The 21,361-nt window shown below is 38.0% G+C and overlaps 2 protein-coding genes across 2 annotated transcripts in view; both read right to left on the bottom strand.

Annotated features, from left to right (window-relative positions):
* LOC139737676 (ras-related protein Ral-A-like) overlaps nucleotides 1-5,892 on the bottom strand; it is a 45,029-nt gene extending 39,137 nt beyond the window's left edge. Inside the window, exon 1 of the mRNA XM_071648358.1 lies at nucleotides 5,780-5,892. The gene's annotated coding sequence lies outside the window, so the exon portion shown is untranslated. The remainder of the gene's footprint in view (nucleotides 1-5,779) is intronic.
* Nucleotides 5,893-13,261: 7,369 nt separating this feature from the next.
* Nucleotides 13,262-21,361, bottom strand: part of LOC139737669 (intermembrane lipid transfer protein VPS13B-like) — a 66,541-nt gene continuing 58,441 nt past the window's right edge. Inside the window, exons 49-51 of the mRNA XM_071648345.1 lie at nucleotides 17,176-17,278; nucleotides 14,723-14,972; nucleotides 13,262-13,839 (exon numbers count right to left, since the gene is read on the bottom strand). Of these exons, the coding sequence (XP_071504446.1) occupies nucleotides 13,531-13,839; nucleotides 14,723-14,972; nucleotides 17,176-17,278 (662 nt within the window). The 3' untranslated portion in view covers nucleotides 13,262-13,530. The remainder of the gene's footprint in view (nucleotides 13,840-14,722; nucleotides 14,973-17,175; nucleotides 17,279-21,361) is intronic.

Raw genomic sequence — 21,361 nt, 5'->3', positions numbered from 1 at the left:
AGCTTTCCTAAATATCTTCCTAAAATTCTTTCGTAAGTGCATTCTAGAATACCAACTTCTTCCTTAGTCAGAAATTTGTATATTCCCGCCCCCTTCCTAAGTTTCTTCCTAAGTTTACTCAGGAAGAAACATAGGAAGATTTTCAGAATACCACTTAAGAAAAAATCCTGACTATAAAGGAAGAAATTTCTTCCTAGGAAGGATTTCAGAATGAGTAGCAAAAAAAGTAAAGCATGGATGCACTGATCAAAATGAACTTGTTCTTCTTCCTTCATTTCCCTCATCTCTCTGAGTTTTGCCAGTCTTTTATTCTAATCTTTATGTCAAATTTTACTTGTCCAATCACATGATTAACTTTCTATGTTTTGTTCATGACTACTCTAATACTTTCTTTGAAAATGGTTTCATTTGAGCTTTTAAATAAATTTCAGGAAAACATGCAAGATACAGACATAGAGCATGTAACAAAAAAAAAAAGAAGAGAAAGAAGAAAATCAAACACATTCTAAATCACTCATAAGCATTGCTAATTACAAGTACAACAAGTTCTGTATTTCTCTACATTATTTTCTTACCTGTATCAGACTTAATGACAATTTTCAGCAACTAATAGCACTCAATAATGTTGTTATAATACAAAATAGAAAAATATCACCCCCAAAAAAGTAGACATACAATTTGTGAGGTAATGTCAAGAATCAACCTGAAATATTTGAAGCTAATTGTCCCTCTGCAACGTCCATACACATATCATTTAATTACAGGTATGGCATGCAAAAAACTGCTGCTCAATAAAGGATTGTGGTATACAGAGCCGATTCAGCTGCATGTTACCAGTCACTCATATGTTGTCTGCTTGACTGCTCCATGACAACTGTCTGAACGTGACTTCACATCCCCAACAGCATCTCAGCACTAGTACCATCCTCTTTGCTTTCAAGAATGGATGCCAGGCTTTCCAACTTCTCAGCAAAAGACAATTATTATGCAAATTTGACAGTTAACAGTGTTAGTGAAAAGCAACTGTAGAACGAACAGAAAATGACAGGATAGATGTATAACTTCACTGGTGTAATTCTACCGGCATCTTTACATCTCATGTTAAATAGTCACAAATCAAGTGGAAACACCAGAAAACACAAAAGAGTCCTTGGTGAATTCATTCATAACACACTGATCAAAGCAGTTTTCTTCACAAATTCTAGACAGTCCTATTATAGTCTGGCTTCAAGGATTTCAGTTAGTGTACTGTATTGAAGAAAAGACGTCCAAGGTCCTTACATTGTCATGATCAAACTCTACTCATGTCATCAAAGTGTACATTGTATATATATGTACACACGTGTATGTCATGTTCCAGTAATTTTGCTGGTCTGATTTCAAATTTCACTGGGTCACGACCATTTTCAGTACTAAATGCCAAGTCATGCACGAGTAAGATGTCACACTTTAGAGCATATTTTAACAAATCAGGACAACTGCAAAAGCAAATATGACAATATCTTGCTTTTGTCTTGACATTAAAATAAAAACTCAAATAAAATACTTAGTAGTGCATGAGTGATATTAATGGATAGACATGTTGAACAGTTATATCTCTGTGTGTGGACCTGGTAGTGTAAACTGGATGCATATTTTTAGGCTTTCCGTGAGTGGACAAGCCCATGAGATGGACTTTAAGCATATGAAAGTGAGATCCAATTACAATGTACTGCACACTTTGAATGAATTCTTCAGTTCATACCCAAAACCAATAGCTAGCTAATATGTGCAGTCATACCATATTATGAAATATCGAAATATGATGTGGCCTGTATTCTATTCAGAATGACTGAGAACATCTAAAGATAGTGTATCATGGCTTACACAGTGCAAAGAACACACCCATCAAACAATACACACCTACGCTGTATGCACACCTCATGTTCAAGCCTTTTCTATGTTCCCACGTTTACTGCATCTGTAAATCAGTATCACAGGACACTGCTACTACGGTACTACATGTAGTAATTCTGACAGCACATCGAGTGAATGGGTGGATACCTAGTAGACCTCTGCATGCGTTTCCAATTGCAGGAAATGACACAAACCAAAATGATTGACACACAGCCACAATATTAAAGTGCTATTGCTACACTCAACGTTCAAGGTGATTTTAAAGAGAACCAATAAATTCAAAGACACTGGTTCAAGTGTAATCAATACAAATTTATCACACAAAAGAACATTTAATGTCATTCAAAATCTTTCCTGATGTTGACTTGTACACATACAGATGTACATATTATCTTTATTGTCGGTTGATATAATAAAACGGTCCTGTAATGTAAGATTTTATGAAAGTTTTGTTCTCAAGTTGCCCAACAACCACATAGCTTGTGAGAGGCTTGCCCTACCTCACAACAACTACAAATTTCAGGGAATTTCAGCCAATGGAACTTGACGGGAGGGAGCAGGTAAAAATGCTTCATTACTAGGCTGTAGGAAAAGAAATATCCATAATAATATTATAATAATATTTGTACATTACAGAAACAATTTATCACAATTTGTACCCCCCCCCCCCCCCATCCACATACACTTACGTTGCATACATGCACACACAAAAGCAAGAAAAAGTAATTTTACTACAGGCATGTACACTCCCAAATATGTTGTTCACTCTGTTATTTGTTTTCAACACAGGAAGATTTTACATGGAAGATGGTATGTTTTCCTTGATTTCATTAAAAAAGTGGAAATTATACACTTGAAGAAGATCAGTTATCATGTCAATGAGCAATTTGTAGAACAATGACACGATCATTTCATCTAATTTACATGTGATTGCAATATTTCTGATCAGTTTCATAACATGTAAAATGATGAAATTCCCAAACTCTCCTACTTTTTGTACAAGTTTGATAAAACTTCTGATAAAAGCAATGTTACTTTAATAGTTTCATTTCACTCTCACATCATGGCCAACATGGCAGATTTTAACTTTAAACTTATACTAGACAGTACAGCCACAATTTAAGGCACTACGCTCTTCAACTACAATGGGATGTGTATACCAACAGTAACTTGTGTTAGTAATCATATTATGAATAGCTGTAAGGCACAAAGTTTATTAGAAGCTACACATGTATGACAGCTGGGAATTTTTCTCCTAGAAAACAGCGTCATTTGTGACATTATGCCTATCTTAGCATTAAATCATTTTATGGGATCATCCATCCAAAGTTGTATTGTAATCAGTTCTGATGATATCTGCACTGATGTACAGACCTGTGTATTGTGTATAATGCTCTCATATTCCTTTCAATGAAATAATTGTCTAAAATCAAGGTACAAATTATGTGACCCTGCATCACCAAACCAATAAAAAGTCACCAGACACAGATTTTTACTTAAGAGCAGATTTTGACAGAGCAGACTTTAAGCTTTAAAATGATGTATTTTATAACTCAGGATTCAAATAGACTCTCTTAACCTGAAGATCTAAATATTGGAAAAAAAGCACACACTCTGGAAAAGTGTGAATTGAGAAGAGTGGCTCCGAAGTACAGGGTCTATTCAAGCGCTTACTGTGCTAGCTGTGCGATAAATGGGATAAAAAACAGGATGTAAACACCGGAGCAACAACAATGAAAGGATTATCAGATTAAGTTGAAATTGAGCATGCTTTATTAAAACATTTTGTCCGTGATTAGCAGCAGCTTTCAAAGGAGTAGCAGTTAAAAAGTTTAAATAGAAGAATGTGTAAAGGGTTTTTAAAAAATAAAAGGGTACTCTATAAGACACACCTAATCACACTATTATTCTACCCAAAAAAAGGGTTTGACAAAAATTGCTAAAAACACAATTTCTTGTTCATTTTATGATCTCAAACTTTAGCATAATGTAGAAGAAGTCTTGCTCTTTCAGACAATATGAAAAACTGAAGATTGGCTAGGTTGACCCATTTCACCTACATCCAGTCCTCACACAAAATCAGTGTGCGTGATATTTTGTTGGTTTTGTGATGCACGGTCACAAATTGTACTTGATATCAAATATACATACACTATTCTGTGCATGGCATGAAATTACATGTATGTACCAATTATTTGTCTTTATCAAATACCAGTTACAATGGGTACATATAGAATTGGATGAACAATCGCAACATTGCTGGCCGCTAGCTGTTAGTCACCATTTAATACGTATGTTCATAAGCCGCGCTCTAATTGGCCAAAGGGACCATTCCCATTGTATCATGTACATTGCATGTGATTGGCTAACGGATATGTTGAAGAGCTGTTACGATCATACCAGTATTGACAGGCAGGTAGTTGTGTTTTTTTTTTCATGAAAACTTCATCAAAATCTTGGATATTTCAAACAGCTGGTGAGTGCATTGTATTCATGAGATGCTGATTTTAATACCAAGTGTGAATTAAATGCAACTGAGAAGGGTGAAGTACCTCGCCCAATTCTCCAGAGCCCGGCATACATTTTGTAGGGACAGTCGTTAAGAGTTCCCCTGCAGCGACATCTGTATGAAATGCTTCCGTCTGTCTACGGCGGAAAGCCATAAAATAAATGTCAAAAAATGATAAAGAACACCTCTGGACGGATAGATTTTTCCATCACATCACAACTTCTGTTCTTCATCACTTGTTCATAATCATATGGTCCAAAATGGAAGCCAGACAATCACTGAAATCAAGATAGTCATTTCTACACTGATATCAGCATCCTACTGAGTACTGTACTGGATGATAACTGACTGCAATGCCAATAAGTTGTGTACAGCTACATTGTAGCTGTGAGCTGCTTTAGCATATGACTGCACAAAACTCTCACTCTCAGCTCACTCCCTTGCCTACAGTATAGTCAGGTATCCTATTACCGAACGGTATCCTATTACCGAACGCGTACTTTGTCAATGGAGCGCGTACAACAACTCGAATACGCATTCATTGCACTACGCACTGTTATCTCACAGGGGAAGCCAGTGCCGAAAATTGCTAAACTGCAGCAAAAAAACAAAACAAAACGTAATTTACCTCAAATTTACGTAATAATTGCTAAAATTTCGATGTTCGTTGTCCTGCGTTAATAAACATTGACCGAAAATACAATGTACAATTTTCCCCATACAGAGGGCGCACGTTCGGTAATACAATACGATTTGCGTCGGTAAAAAGAGACAACTTTTGTGGAAGGGTCATTTGAAATACGGATTTTTTCTAGAAGTTGGCTTATTTTTCAAGTATTTTCGTTACAGCTAAAGTCATCAGCATTTCAATTATCTATCAGGATATTTTTGGCTGAATTATTGCACAATGTTGCCCGTTTGGAGCAATAAAACAAAAATCGTTCGGTAATAGGATACACCTCCATACAATGTCAATGAAAATTACAGCTCCCCTTTGCTTCGACAAGAGGAAGAGGCCCTAATCATTATTGTCCCTGCTAGTGCTATGCTGAACGGTTGAGTAGTATCCATTCATAATACTATATTCTTGTTTGGATTAGTTTGACATTTTGGAAGATTTATTCATTCCTGTCAAACGTGGCCAATGTTACATGCACTTCATTCGACATCCGCGGTTCCATGACAAGCAATCAAGCAAGCGCAAGCGGAGAGGTCACGGATAAATCCGCCGACCCTTCCCGTTTAGTGTGGACCATGTTTCGGTCGTCCACAAGGTAGCCGCTCTTTTCCACACATTACGAGAAAGACAATGCGTGAATTCTGGGTATATATCAGCTTTTTCGAGAAACATTTGACATGCCCCTAGAAACTCACCTAACAAGGAAATATCCTGAAGATTTGTCACAGTGATACGATCTCTGACCCCGGTTGAGGAAGTTTAGTAGTCGTCAACTTACAAGCGGGACGTGGAGATCCAGAAGTTCGTGTAGTTTAGCGTTGAGCTTGTGTACTTCGCCCAAAATGGCAGCTTCCGGTATCTGCGATCTCAAAAACGGCGTGAGCCCTCACCGTCAAGAGGTAGGAATGGCTTCTGTAGTTCTGACAATCTCGAGCTGGCCACAAAATCGCGGAGAAAACCACCCACAACAAAACACCGTGTGTGCATTCTGAATGCAAGTTTTTGATTTCAGCAAATTTCAGCTTGTTTCATTTTATCTCTGACTGTAAGTTTTAAGGATAGGTGTTCTTTTTTTATTTCAATTACATTCATACCCTGCAAAAATATCCTCGAGAATTATAGTGAGGTTAATGTTCAGAGTGTAAATGCATATTAAATTATATTGATTGTGCACCTACGCCAAAATGATACAATGTAGTTTAAAGGTCACTTGAAATGTAACAGAAGCATTTTCTATTCCACATCCTTGTAACATACTACATTCTGTACAAATTTTCAAACTCTGCCTCATCACAATCATTAAAAATTGCACGGCACATTTTATATGTACATGTATATATACATATATATACATATATACATATATATATATATATATATATATATATACATATATATGAAGTGTTTGTTCGCAAAAACCGATAAGTCCAATTTTTTAAGATTTTGAAGAATGGCCTCTGTCATAAAGTACAAAATAATACCTTTCAAATGATATATTGGTCCCTACATATGAAGGTACATTTTTGAAGTCATGGTCAAAAGAAGCAAAAATTTTTGTATTATTCTCTGTATTTTTCTTGACCTTTAATCGCAAATATCTCCATTTGGCAAATATGGACTTATCGGTTTTTGTGAACAAACTCTTCAATTGTTTAAAAATTCTTCCACACCCTTTCCCCACTTGGTTATTTTGCTCCTGGGGCTAGTAGTGCATCACAAAATCACACACTATTAAAAGCTTCTCTTGGACCTTGGCATCTCTGTCTGTATTTTATATCATCTGTAGGCCTATAATATGTTGATATAATATAGTATATAGTATAGAATATATAATACATAATACTGGTATGTTATATAATGATACATATCATATAATTATATGAAGTACAGTATATAATAAAAGAAATATAGTATACAGTATATATCAACATGTATACAATTTCAAAATCAAAATTGCTTGACAAATGTCAAAGTTCCTGAAAATTTGTGTTCTGTAAATAAACGGTTGGTGTTGACAGCATGATAAATTTCTGGAGTTCTGTTCTCTATTATTGATAATATCATTTGACCAACATGTGGGCCATGAATTAAACATGTATTATGTACATATATATATATATATATATATATATATATATATATATATATATATATATCTCACAAATATATATATCAAATTTTGAATTTTTGTTGCTCGATCAGGCCACCAAAAGGTAACCTCTGTGTGAAATTTGGTTGCCTGACATCAATTGTTAGTGGCATTCAGTACACCTGTCAGGTTAGTATTCTTGACTGGCTGACAGAGGCTAGCAAAGAGGACTGCCCAAACTTGTTCAACTTTTCTTCTTTTTTTGACAGGTAAGGCTGAAGGATAAATTGTGTAAAGACGGAACGATAGTGGCTTGGTTTGTATGTATTTGACTAGTAAAATGTTACATGCATTCAACTCTCCTTTACTGTTGTAAAACATGGACATTGTACTTGAATGATATGAAAAGGCTGGCTGCATTCGAGACGTGGATATTCAGATGCCTGGGCCGCATATCATGGTCAGACAGGAAAACAAATCAGTATGTTCTAGATCATCTGAATGTCACAAAAACCTTGATGAAAGACATTAAATCAAGAAAACTCAAATATTTTGGCCATGTTCAAAGACATCAGAACATCCAAAGGCAGGAGATGCAGAGGATGCCAGCGCAGTGTGTAGTGTAACAACATAAAGGAGTGGACAGGAAAGAGTGTGGCCGCATGTAGTAAGGCGGCCATAAACAGAACAGAGTGGAGGTCCATCGTCGCCAACCTTCAGACTGAAGACGGCACTTAAGAAGAAGAATTTGACTACATTGCAAACAGCTTAACTTTTCTCTCTTTTTTTTGAAGGGAAACCACAATTTTAGAAAAAATAGCCTGACTGTTAAAAAGGCTTGGTTTGTGAGCATGTATTTGCCTACACTACAAACGGTTTTCTGGCTAGTATTACCATTGTACTAAATGGACAGACTCTCTGAAAACAAAATGCAAGGATGAAGACCACATACTTTCATAAGGTTTGTATATTTTATTACTGTTCTTCTTTAGTGTGTCTATAAAGAAATGAATACAAATTATATCATATAAATACAACAAGGGAAAAAAAAATAAAACACTATAAGATGACAAATCGTGAAGCCTGATAAAGTCCCTGGACTTAATTTTCACATGTCAGACTTTGACATTTGACTTTAAGATTTCCTGTGACATATACACTGTAATTTGTGCTACTTCAAAAAGTTGATTTAAAAAAGGAGAAAAAAGCAAGCCACCAGATAAACATACTTTCGGGAAAATTAGCTCAAAGGATAGATGCCATTAGGTGTATTGAAATTAGGAATTTATAACAAACACCAGGACGGTTCAAAACATCATTAGGACATGCTTCATGAAAACGAAACATATTGAATTTAAAAAATGCTGAACTTCAAAAACTATGAAATTCAACATGTAGGGAAGGATTTGATGTCAAATTTTTGAAATTCAACATATATCAAATTTCTTAGCTTATCAGATTATCAGCTTTAACACTGAAATTTGATGAGGGTAGCATGGTAACAAATTAAATTCAGAATTCACAGCAAACATTGCAGGTTGTAACAATTTCACAATGTATTAATACCGGCCAAAGTTTGGGACATGTACTGCACCAAACAGAATGAATGTCATCATTTTACCTTATACAACGGTATAAAATTGACAAAGTATATTGCCATCTGGATTTGGAAACAAATACACAGTTCTGTACGATGCAAGGCACTGCTACAATATTTCACACCTAAGCCGAGAGAGAAATGAAAATTACACATACAATTCCATACTTAAAACTCACTGATTGTGACACTTTTTCTGAGCACTGGCTCGAGAGTAATACTGTACAGTGTTTACAAATTTCATTTTTCTTCCAAACTTACTAAATTTCTTCTTCGACATAAACTGCTCATCTGTTAAACTTAATGAACAAATAAAGGAAGACAGTCACCGTACCAGTCAACGAGTTTGTATAACAATTTTGTCCAAAGTACTTTTCTAAGTTTCACTTTTACAACTCAGTTCTTTTTTTAGAACGACTGGTCAATTTTCTTCTGATAGTAAATTACAAAACTGCAAAACACTACATAAACCTTAAAGTGTACAAGTTCCTTCTGGTATTGATAATGGAACATCTCTCAGCATCAAACACTATCAATTCTTTCTTAATTTTTTTTCCCTGTTCCAAATATTATATTCTGGTGTTGAAAAAGTGTTAGAAAATCATTCGTAAAATGGTAATACACTATCTGTCTTGCACAAGTAATGTCTCAGCTTGATGGACTTCTGGAAGAATTTTCATATGATTATACAAGTCATTAAAGCAATTTTGCACTTTAATCTTCACAGTAGTGCACTTTAACATGCAATATACGACTCTTGTGCCATGACAAAAGTCACTGACATCACAAGAAAACTTGCCAAGAATTTAAATTTCTTCTGATAAGATATTTTCACATGAAAAAGCATTCTTTTTGTAAGATTCTGGCACATGGCAAAATGAAAATTTGAACAAATACCGCTGTTCTACATATGTCATTATTCCCCAAATAAATACGCAACATGTGGTATACTAATATTTGAAAATTAGATATGTGAGATGTGTGACAGTGGATTTCTTTCCATTCCCAAGAATGAAACAAATCTATAGCATCTCACTAGTGTACAGCACAGCAAAGTATGTGTTGGCATCAACTTATCTGCAAATTTGGCTGTAAGGCTGATACATTACAGGTCTTCATCACAGAAAATCAACAATGACAAAATACTGGTTCTCAAAATTAGACTTGATTCTTGACTTTCTCTACATTACTTTGCTTCTGAAAATGATAATGCCTCAAGCATTTTTTGGTATGGAGATAAGAAGCGGAAAATGTATTGCACTGCCCACAATATGGTAACTTCCTTTATATTCCAACTGCATGCACTTCATCTCATGTTACAATTATACAGAATGACTTCCCAAGAACACACATGAAACTTGACTTATCTAGTACATAGCTCACATTCTATCACTTTCAGTGTACCTTTGCCATCTTTAGAATGTAACAATAACCCTTGTGACATATCTAGCACAATGAGAAGTCCTGTTGACCTAAAGAAATGAGCTGTGAAAATCTATCACTATCGGTCAGCTATTTGCAGCATATTAGTACCATATTTTGCTGACACACTTTTTTTTCTTTCACAATGTGATCTTGAATGACATGGTTATCCTAAATGTCTTCTTCCAAGTATATAAATACTTTTTTTTTCAAGATACAACAGCTTACAAACACATTCTTACATGTGATAACCAATTCTTTGGAAGACAAAACCAACAAATCATACCTACCATTTATCACTGGAGATGTACGTATGTAATGATTTCAGACAAATCAAGTGCTTTCATAAATAAATAATCTCTTTAATTATTTACAGTTACTCTGAGAGTTCAATATACCTATTGATGAAATTGTGAAATAAGTTAGAGTCAAGTTTGATTAATCATATTTTCTATTTTCTTGTACAGTTGGCAATAATACACATTTACATACCCATCAACAATTAGATAAATGAAATCTTCCATCTGGCAGAAAACGCAATTACTAAACACCGAAAAAAAAAAAAGAAGAAGAAAATTCAGTATTCTGGTACCCACTATTACCAGTACAAAGAAGAACCACAACAAATGATTATGCATGATTTTAAAGGCAGTATTTTTTCCCCAAATAATCCAGAAATTATTATTTTTGTTTGCATCTACGAGCTGTATACGTTTATTGGTAATACAGCTTAATTATAAACTAATTGTCAAATGTTAAGATTTTTTTCTGCATCCCAAAAAGGTCAACTTACTTTTGCTTATATATTTTTTGTGGAACAGTTCATAATAATCGTTACATTTAGCGAATATTAAAACCTAAAAAGAAGGTGACACAACAATTGCTCCTGCGAAAATTGCTTAAAAGTGTTATTATCTCCAAGGACTTAGGGTTAGGTTTAGGGTTGTGATAAGGTTTAGGTTTGGTTTGATGTGAGGAGTAGGATTAGGGTTAGGGTTATGTATGTGGGTAGAATTTATGTTCGGCTTAGCGTGCAGATATTTCATGGGAGCAGTTGCTGCAGGAACAAATGTCATGGACTTAACAAGAAGTATATACGTACAATAACCCTTTCATACACAAAGCAACACATTTTTACTCGAACAGCCAATGATCTTACCGTAGAAAACTGATGCCAACAGCTCAAGAGTTGATATAAAATCTGTCATCACATATGGTGAGCCTGAGAAAATTGCCTCCCCCCCCCTTTTTTTTTCTTTTTTTAGTAAGAAGGAAGCTTCCAAAATGATTTCCAATCTTTGAAAGTTTGTTTCTTTCAAGAAATCAGGGGAAATTACTCATAAGGCAGGAGTGCCAACATCACGTTGCCTCATGGTGCTAACAATGTCTTGTTGTTTCTCCTCCCTTCTGCCAATTATCAGAGTAAAGTTTAGACCCTTGTAACAAAAGGACCCTCAATGGAACTGGATATTGAAGTTCCTGTTAGCAGAATATGCTGCAAGTCAGGAACACTGAGTAATGGCTCAGTGTGTCCTAAGCAGAGGACTAAAAGCAAAGGAAACATGGAGAGTGCTGATGTGAAGTACTTCTTGACCCAGTCTGGGACAACTAGCAGCAACGGTGGCCCAGTGACAATGGACACTAATCAACTGGTCCAGGCCCTGGGAGGGAAGGAATTCAAGACAAATGTAATCCCAGACAGGGGGGGGGGGGGGGGGGGGGGGAGATCTGCTTTATTAGCTTTGATAGGCAAATAAAAGATGGCCTTTGGAAAGACAGTGAGCAGTTCTCCAGCTCCTAGTTGAATGAGGAGCTAAATTATGAGACCCCAGAAGGATCAGGTTCCAAAAGGCTTTTCTGAAGATATACAGGAAGTCTTGTCACTGGAGACTCTAAAGGAAGTGGAGCAGTCTATTGGGATAACACTGGCTCCACCAGTGAGAGGTAAACCCTGGGGGACGATGGCAATGTCAGGCCCTCCCAACGAGGATTCTGACAAGACCAACTCGGGATCAGATGTTCTAGGAATTGGCTAGCAATGGATCGCACTGTGATGGATTGTGAAAAGGGGAAAGGAAAGAGAAAATAAAAATGTGTCGGGAAGGTAGAGGGTGTTGGTCACGCTCTTTATGTTTGGTTTGAACATTAGCTTGCCTAGAACGCAAGATTGTCAGGGCAAAAAGAAAGCATATGAGCATATGAACATTCCTCGTTTTACAGTATACACTATGATTGTTGTAAAATATTGGGAGACATTTTTTTAAGGAGGGAATGGTGTTGAGCCCATGAAAATACCCCCCCCCCCCAAAAAAAAAAAACAAAAAAAACAAAAAACCCAACAACAACAAAAAACAAAGTAAAACCCCAAAACAACGACAAATATTCGTAAGAACATAGCTTCCAGTACGGAGTTCTATGTTGACCAGAAAGAATTGGTGGTTGCCTCTTCCAAGGAGTCAGGAGAAATGACTCATAAGCAGCATCACATTGCCTCATGCTGCTCGAGAGGTTTAAAGGATGGTATTGCTTTGGTTGAGATGGGCTTCACATTTCCAACTTTTTTGTGTGTACAATAATGAGAAACCTCTTATGAGATATGAAAGAGCACACTATTCTAAGAAGAATTCAATGTTAATTTTTAGAATTGTTGGCTCTTTATTATTTCGTAAGTGGTTTCTAGTTATCTAACACAAAGTTGAAATCTACATCCCCCATCTCAACCAAAACTATACCATCCCTTTAACATAGTCTTGTTGTTTATCCTCCATTCTTTGAAATCATTAGAGCAAAGCCTACATACCTGCAATACATACATTAAGTTACAGAGAATGTGAAGTTAAGTACAAGGTTCAAATGCCAAAACATTGGGAATGACTTTAAACAATAAAATACTGTTGAGCTTGTAACAGCCAATCTAAACCTATTTCAGTGTCAGGCTCTGATCATTATAAAATGATGCTGATTGTGTGTGGTAAAATACAAGGTAAGCTGCACAATGAAGTCACTCTTTAGGTATCTTGGAGCACCAAATCACCCCCCCCCCCCCCAAACAAACAAACAAACAAACAAACAAACACACAAACAAACAAACAAAACCTGAAATAAAAAAAATAAATAAAATGGGGTGGATGCTCAAACTATTATTGCACAGTTTGATGAAAATATCCGAACCCTGCTGCAAACACACACAGAACGGATTAATGTACATTATGGCATGTTAGGACTTGTTTTTTAGAATGGTGAGACTTTTGGCAACAAAAATCCTAAGGAAGGACAGTGACCCAACCTGAAAAGTCTTATGTGTCCCTGAGCACATAAAAATGTGTCTTTATGACCCTCTAGGGAGCATCCTCTTTAGGCTTGCTGGCAAAGTGCCAAGTCTTGAAGCGGCTGAACTCGGCATTGTCGGACTCGTCGTAGCAAAAGCCGACGCCAGCCAAACGGTCCTTGGCGCAGGAGTAATGCGCCAGGAACGACTCCCGCAGGGAAGCCGGCATGTTGTAGTCGTACGTGCGCTCCACTTCCTGTGAACTCTGACCCGAGGTCTCCGACGGGGAGTCGGAGCTCACGGTCAACTCGTCTTCCTTGGCCGACGTGTCGGAGGTGGCAGCAACGTAATCAGCAACCCTATCAGCAGCAGGAGTGGTCTATTGAGAGATGAGTGGAAACATTTAGCATTGTATCCTTGTCTAAAGGTCACGAGACTGGGAGGATTTTAATGGGAGGATAAGAATTCCAAGACAAAGGTACAAGAAGAACAAAATAAAATGTATCCACTAGCAGAATTGCTTGGAATATTTCAAAATTGGTGTCATTTCAGTAATTCTCCTTCAACCTCTTTGCTACTATCAGCTGACACACCTAATGCCAGATGCACCCTTGGTGTTGGAGCATATTGCAAGTATTAACCATTTGTAAAATATTTTGAAAATGACCTTTAAAAGGAAATAAGTGCAAGGAAATGGTAATTGAAAATGTCACTCATTAGAACAACATAACAACAACAAAAAATGATCAGCATCTCTCAATGAGAGATAAAGAATAATAAGTAAATGTTCATCATCATACAACATATCAAAATGGCATAAAATGCCATAGCACAGTATTATCATTCACTCATTCATTGATTTTTTTTTCACTTCCAACAGAAACATATATATATCTTACAGAAATTATATACATAAATTTCATCATAATACATAATAAAGGATAAGTTTAATTACAAAATATTGTAAGTATACGGAAATACTAGAAATGGGGAGGAATGCTAAAAAGCAGTGCTTGTAGGGTGCACTTCCCTAAAAGGAATGACACAACAAATTATATGATTGATAGACTGATATACATAAAAAGTGGAAAAACAAAAGAAACTAAGATATGGACACCTATAACTATCCTAACTAACCCAAAACAAACGCCCTGGACAAATCTCTACACTAAGTCGCTGTCATGCAGGAAGAGAGAGAAAAGGGAGAGAGAGTGGGTACCAATCATTTTATGATCGGAAAAAACAAAGAGAGCATATTTCACCTTTTCTGACAGGGGTGATTTTTGTCTCTTGATCACTATTTTTATCCCTTTCTCGTTGAACCTGATTGGTCGGCAAACGATGTCGCACAGTGGTAGCGTCAACTGCTGGGTATCCTCACTCACGCTGACCACATACAGGACTTCTGGTGTCAGGAGGAGTGCGCCCTCACGCTGCAGACCGTTGACAGTCACGGAGGTCACTTCCACATGGAACAGGATGTCTGAGTTTGGCAGTGTACACAGCATCTTCCTGTAGGAGTATAATGATATACATTACTAATAGATGTTTTTGCTGTATGTCTTTTGGATGTCTGACATTTATTCACACACTAAACTACACATTCTCTGAAAACAAATAATCCTTCATTCATTATAGAAATCTACCAGGCCTGAGAGGTTCAGGTTAAAACTATTTGCATGAGGTGACTTGAATAGCACTATTTTCTGATGGGCACAGCCACCCTCCCCCCCCCCCCAATAAAAATAGTAGGACCTACTGTTGAAAGAAGGCACATAGTTTAACTGGTGCCTTGAACAATGGCCCAGTATATTTGTTTTATATCCTTCACAAATTATCTCAAGAGTAACAGCAAAGTGGGATTTACTCACTGTTTACTGTTTGCAGATGACCGATAATCCAAGTTCATTTCTTCTATGCACAAAATTACATGTATAAGTGTATGCATGGTATGCAGTGTGCAATACCCATTCATTTGTAGATTGAAAACCTAACCTGTCTTCTTGTGAAGCAAAGACACTGTATTGGTGGAAAAACCATACTGTATTCATGTCAATGCAATGAGGGGGATATGATATCGTCTTATATACCATACTACAATATGCACCTCTGATGTATTAGTGGTACGTTTTGCATATCGCCAGCGGGATAATTTTTTTTTTAACTACCTGGTATTATTTCCCTAGGGAAATAGTTGGACTCAGATGGGACGAGGATTTTCATGGTGGAAATATGTTTTGTTACTTTCAATGCCCTCAACCAGTCAGAGGACAAGATATAAGTGAGGGATATATATATACAAATACATATAGAGTTGCTGAATATTGAACACCCAATGGAAGGTTATGCCAAGTAACAAAAGACTAGCCTTCCTGCTTTCTTGCCCCCTTATAGTAGATGGGAGACTCAACACTATAACGGCAGTGATGGTCATCACTGGTGCATACGGTTTAGACAAGATTTGTGAAAATCTCAGGCAATACCTTGGGCTACATTGTGATGGTTTGGTGAAATGTTGCAATTGAACAAGTAACCATCAATGATGTCAATGTGGAATCATTGACTTTATTTAGATAGTTGTATAGTCCAAGGCAGTTCATCTCTTGTTGAGTATATTGGAAGTCAAATGCAAGCATGAATGGGCCTGCTTAGCACAAATAGTTTATTGTAACCAGTGGCATTTACTGGAATTCTGATTCCTCCATAGATATGGTGTTACCTAAAAGCAGTAAAAGTCATGTGGAATTTACTGTGAACAAGTGCCAAAGATCAGACAGTGAATTCTTATTCTTCTAGAGATACAAGAGTTACTCAAAAGCAGTATAACGTCATACATTTTGTAATATTGTATATACAGTTCGACCTCGATTATCCAGCCTCCTTTTATCCAGAAATCTTTATCATCCGGACGCGTTCACGCAATGAAGGACTTTTTTTTTTCATCCAAAAATTGAGAAAAAACAGTGACTTTAACATTTTTCATGGATCTATTTCACTAATTTCATAAGATGTGCATGATAGGTTTCTCAATATCTAATGAGGTAAAACATGTATGATTTTCACATAAAGATATACTTTATTTTTGTGAAGAAGGGACTACAATTTTGCGCAGGCTAGCATAGATTACACCACCGTTGCGGGGTATGCTACCTGCCTAGCTGCCAGTGCACTGGGACGGCAGCTTGGACGGCAGCTATATACATTAACATTGTGTCTCCCATATCCGGCCAATTCGCTTATCCGGATGAGCGCCGGTCCCGACATGGCCGGATAATCGAGGTCGAACTGTACATATCATACATAAACATATCCCTAAATCTCTTTGTGTGCCATGTTTGCATGCCCAATTCAGTCAATGGCTTGCTAACTTTGCATATTTTGCTTAAACTCCCAACTGTGCTCAAGGCGATCGACGTTTTGAATACCAGCCATTTACATGGAAAATTGAAAATAGAGGTAGCTTTGTCATAAAACTTACATCACAGTAAAGCTTGCAACTTTATCTACAACTTTGTTGTACGGCATTCCTAGCAGAAACACTTTGAGAAAAAATTATATATTCCAAAAACTCTCATGTGTTGCAATCTCAGAACAGTATGGCATAATGGGGGTTTGCAGTGGCACATAAAGAGCTATGAGAGAATTGTTATTCACTGAAGATAGTTTAAAAGACATATAAACATTCTACACAAACTTGGAGCCAAGCTGATCTCACCATGCGTATTTGAGCCTTGAGTTGGCTGCGTCACTCTTAGTATGACTGCGGGGGTCTCCTAGTGGGCTTAGCTTCTCAGCCAGGCCTGTCCCATGCAGGATTCCTGGGTACAAAGAAAAAAATGGTCCAGACCATCACTTGTTAAAGCCATGCTAGAAGTTGTAGTTACAGCCAAACATCTTCAGAGAAGCCGTTCGAATCAAGTTGTGAATCTTTTGAAATTCTCCAACATCTAGAACAGGATGTTCCCGACTGTAAACAACAAATGTCACATTTATTCACACATAAGAACACAGATAATGCATGTACAGTCAAACTCGGATACCTCGACGTCGGATAAGCCGAATATCACTTACCTCGGGGGCGAAATGAAAGTCCCGATTGTTCCTATGGAGTTTCCGTGTATTAAAATTTGCGTAGCTCGAAAAAGATAACTCGAAATTCGGTTACCTCGAAGGGAAATCTAATGTCCCGATCTTAATTAACTTATTGTTTTTCCCAGCATGTTGCTCGAATCGAAATTGTAAACATCACTCAGCATCTCCGATTAAGCGCGCGTGGACAGCGAAGACATGTCACATGTTTTCACACTCGATTGTAAATATTCTGAGACCAGAACAATCGCGCGCCCAAGAAGAAATACCCGATACACAGCTGACAAGGAAAATCCCCAACACCTACCAACACACGTACAAAACGTACATGGTATGCACATAGCATCTGTGCCAATGGAGTGCTTTATGATAGCACTACGCGCTGCCCCATCATTTACTTTTCTTTAACCACTGTGTTTTGATTTTTGATCGAGACAGTCATACCGTGCGCGTAGATTTCTCAACCGTCGGGGCGCACCTGCTTACGTTGACAGTTATATCTCTGCCATTAATCACGTACACTGTCACAACATCAATCTACCTCGTAGTGCCTTTTTTTTAACTATTTTTTTTTTTTTGCCTTTCACGAAGTTTACTTCCCCGAGAACGCAAGCACTGAAACTTTTTTTTTTCCCCAGCAATGCGATTATGAAAATCTGGAAGTATAGGCCGATCACAATGAAGAATAGAATACACAGGGCTCCGCACTAAGTTTTATCGGGCCACCAATATCATTGATTTTTATTTTCTGGTGGTCGAAAGTAAAATCTGGTGACAAAAAAAAAATCTGGAAACATATTAGAAAAACTAAATCGGTCCTTCTAAACATAGACAAATTAATATTAAGCATTATTGAAGTGATACAGATGTCCATGTCTAAAACAAATGAATAGAAAATTCAATCATCTTACTCTGTGTTTAAAGATTTGACAAATAGGCATAGATATTATTATAAAAGTTGATGGCCATATATTGAGGAGGTCAAAACTTACGTTTGAAATGAGAAAATGGGAGCATTTGCTGACATTTGTTAGCATCCGACATTTGTTTTAGCATTGTAAAAAGCCGAAGGTTACCGTTATTCATTTTTAAATGTAAAAGCAAACAACCGACATTCATTTTAGAATCTTACGGAGCTGAATACTATCCTAATCCATTTCCAAACGTGAAAGCAAACATCCGCTATTTGTTTTAGCATCTAACTGAGCGGATTAATACCATTAATCATTTCCAAAATTTAAAGCAACAATCTGTTATTTTATATCGTAATTTCGTGAGAGATTACGTCATATATGAGATCCCGCTAGTGCGCGCGCCACTCAATTCGTTAGTCGCCGCCATCTTGCTAACACGCGAATTTCTGTGCTCGGAAAATTCGCCGGAATTGCACTTGAATATTCAAGTTTTCGTTAAAGTTGGATCGACGTAATAGCGAAAGTTACCTCTACGGGAGGTTTTGCCAGGTTTTTTCTGGTTTTAACGATCATTCTTCAGCTGAACAGCAACGGAATTTATGTCTTCGACCAACGTTCCAAACGTGGGCGGCGCAGCCGCACCACCGCTGCTGACAGCAGTCGCGTCCCCGGCAGCCACCGGCGGGGGTCGCGGAGACCAGCACGCACAAGAGTGCAAGCAGAAAACTGCGACAGCCAAAGGTAAAACGCCTACTAGAGCCGGCAAGGCAGGTACTAGTAATAGTACTACTACAACAAGCAGTGCTAACCCTAGCGGTAGTACCGGTGCAAACAAAACAGTGAAACCACCTGCCAAACTGGCCTCTAAAGTTTCAACTTTGGAAGATAGACTCGGCAAGCTTGAAGGCCAATTAGCTGTGGTTGTTCAATTTGTGGAGGCACAGTCGGCAAAGCAGACACCAGCCCGTGAAGGCGGTGGCAATGGAAAGAGTATCAGGACTCGTTCTGAATACTCCCCTTCAGACTCGGCAGATACTGACTGCCATTATGATGATGAATATGCGGCACCATTTCTGGGCCGAGATATGGATGAAAACTCTGTGATTATCCAACCAGGTCAAGGGGATAGTCGTGATGACAAATTTGATATTGAAGAAGGCGAAGTTCCCCCTTCTGTAGTGGAGAAAGTGCCAAACATTGCAGCCAAATTTGCTGTGGCTGAGGAAGTTGGTCCCCCCATTGACCCAGAAATTGCTAAGTCTACAGCCTACCTTCTGACCCACCAGCTCGAGCCCAAAGTGGTAGATGAAACGATCACTAAATACCCCATTCCCAGCAACTGTGAGCTGGTGGATGTGCCGAAAGTCAACCAAAGAATCTGGAATGGGCTACCTGCCTTTTCAAAGACACGAGACCTCAAATTTCAGAGACTCCAAAAGAATCTCACGAGAGGCATCAATGCCTACATACATACAGTGTCGGCACAGGATATCACTGAACAGCAACAAGATGCACTAGCACTTCTGTGCAGTGCGAATTTCGAGCTAAATTCCTTGCGTAAGGAATTCATGAAACCAGACATTGGTTATCAATTCCAGCATCTCTGCAAGCCCTCTACCCCGGTCTCCAAATTCCTTTTTGGTGACGACCTGGGAAGGCAAATGAAAGACATAAGAGATGAACAAAAAGCAACTGAGGGTGTCCTCAGGAGTGAGCATAGCAGACAATACAAAAAGCAGCGTTTCAGCCCATATGACTATGGCAGGAGTGCATATGGCAAGGGCAGGAGCAAGATTACATCAGGAAGCTCAAATTTGCCCCAACAGTACCGCGACGCGGGCTGGACTACTTCTCGTGCAAGTACAAGTGATGTTACTAGGCCTACAGGTGCAAAAGGACCGTGGACTGGAGCTACCAGCCATGCTTTTTTAGGCCAGCGCCCCAAGGGGAGGGGGAAGCCGTCGGCTCCCCACACCTTCACACATCCCAGCCAGCACCAACCGCACTGCGGCAGCAAGCAGGGCTCAGGGATGAAGAGAGCACGATAACCTCCAGTTCAACTGACGAGGTAAACATGACATCTGATTCTAGTGATTATGCAAAGCTATGTCATAATAATGTAGAACCTATGGTAGGAGGTCGACTGAAGCAATTCCTCCCAAAGTGGCGCAAAATTACTTCAGACCCACATGTGCTAAATGCTGTAAGTGGCTACAGGCTTGAATTCAGTAAACAGATGGGTGCACCATCTAGAACTAAACCCCCTTACCTTTTTCGGTGTAATAAAGCCGAAGAGGCTGATATTGATCTTGAAATTTCTAAACTCCATGACAAGGGAGTAATCGAACCGTGCCAGATGGAAACTGGAGAATTCGTGTCTAATATTTTTACACGGCCTAAAAAAGACGGGGGTACACGCGTTATCCTAGACCTGTCTGATCTCAACAAATATCTCCAGTACCAGCATTTTAAGATGGAAAATATCCATACTGCTATTGAACTCATTTCAGAAAATAGCTTCTTAGCTTCAGTCGACCTTCGGGACGCGTACTATACAGTACCTGTGCACCCAACACACAGGAAGTTCTTAAGGTTCTCCTGGAAAAATCAACTTTGGCAATTCAAAGTACTGCCTAATGGCCTGAGCACGGCGCCAAGGTTATTCACTAAACTACTGGAACCTGTATTTACATTACTGAGAGAGCAAGAGCATGTAGTAATTGGATACCTTGACGATGTACTCATTATTGGAGAAAGTGAGAATCAAACATTGCAAACGGTTTTTGAAACCACTAGCATCCTTGCACAACTTGGGTTCTTGGTACACCCAGAAAAATCAGTACTATGCCCCACTCAAGAAATACAATTTCTTGGTTTCATTCTCAATACTCAGGCCAT

This window comes from Diadema antillarum, unplaced genomic scaffold (assembly GCF_040938485.1).
Source record: "Diadema antillarum isolate AM-2024a unplaced genomic scaffold, OU_Dant_1.0 seq00000698_RagTag, whole genome shotgun sequence".
NCBI lineage: Eukaryota > Metazoa > Echinodermata > Echinoidea > Diadematoida > Diadematidae > Diadema > Diadema antillarum.
The sequence above is the reverse complement of the archived record's forward strand: the minus strand, read 5'-3'. Positions and strand labels throughout refer to the sequence as shown.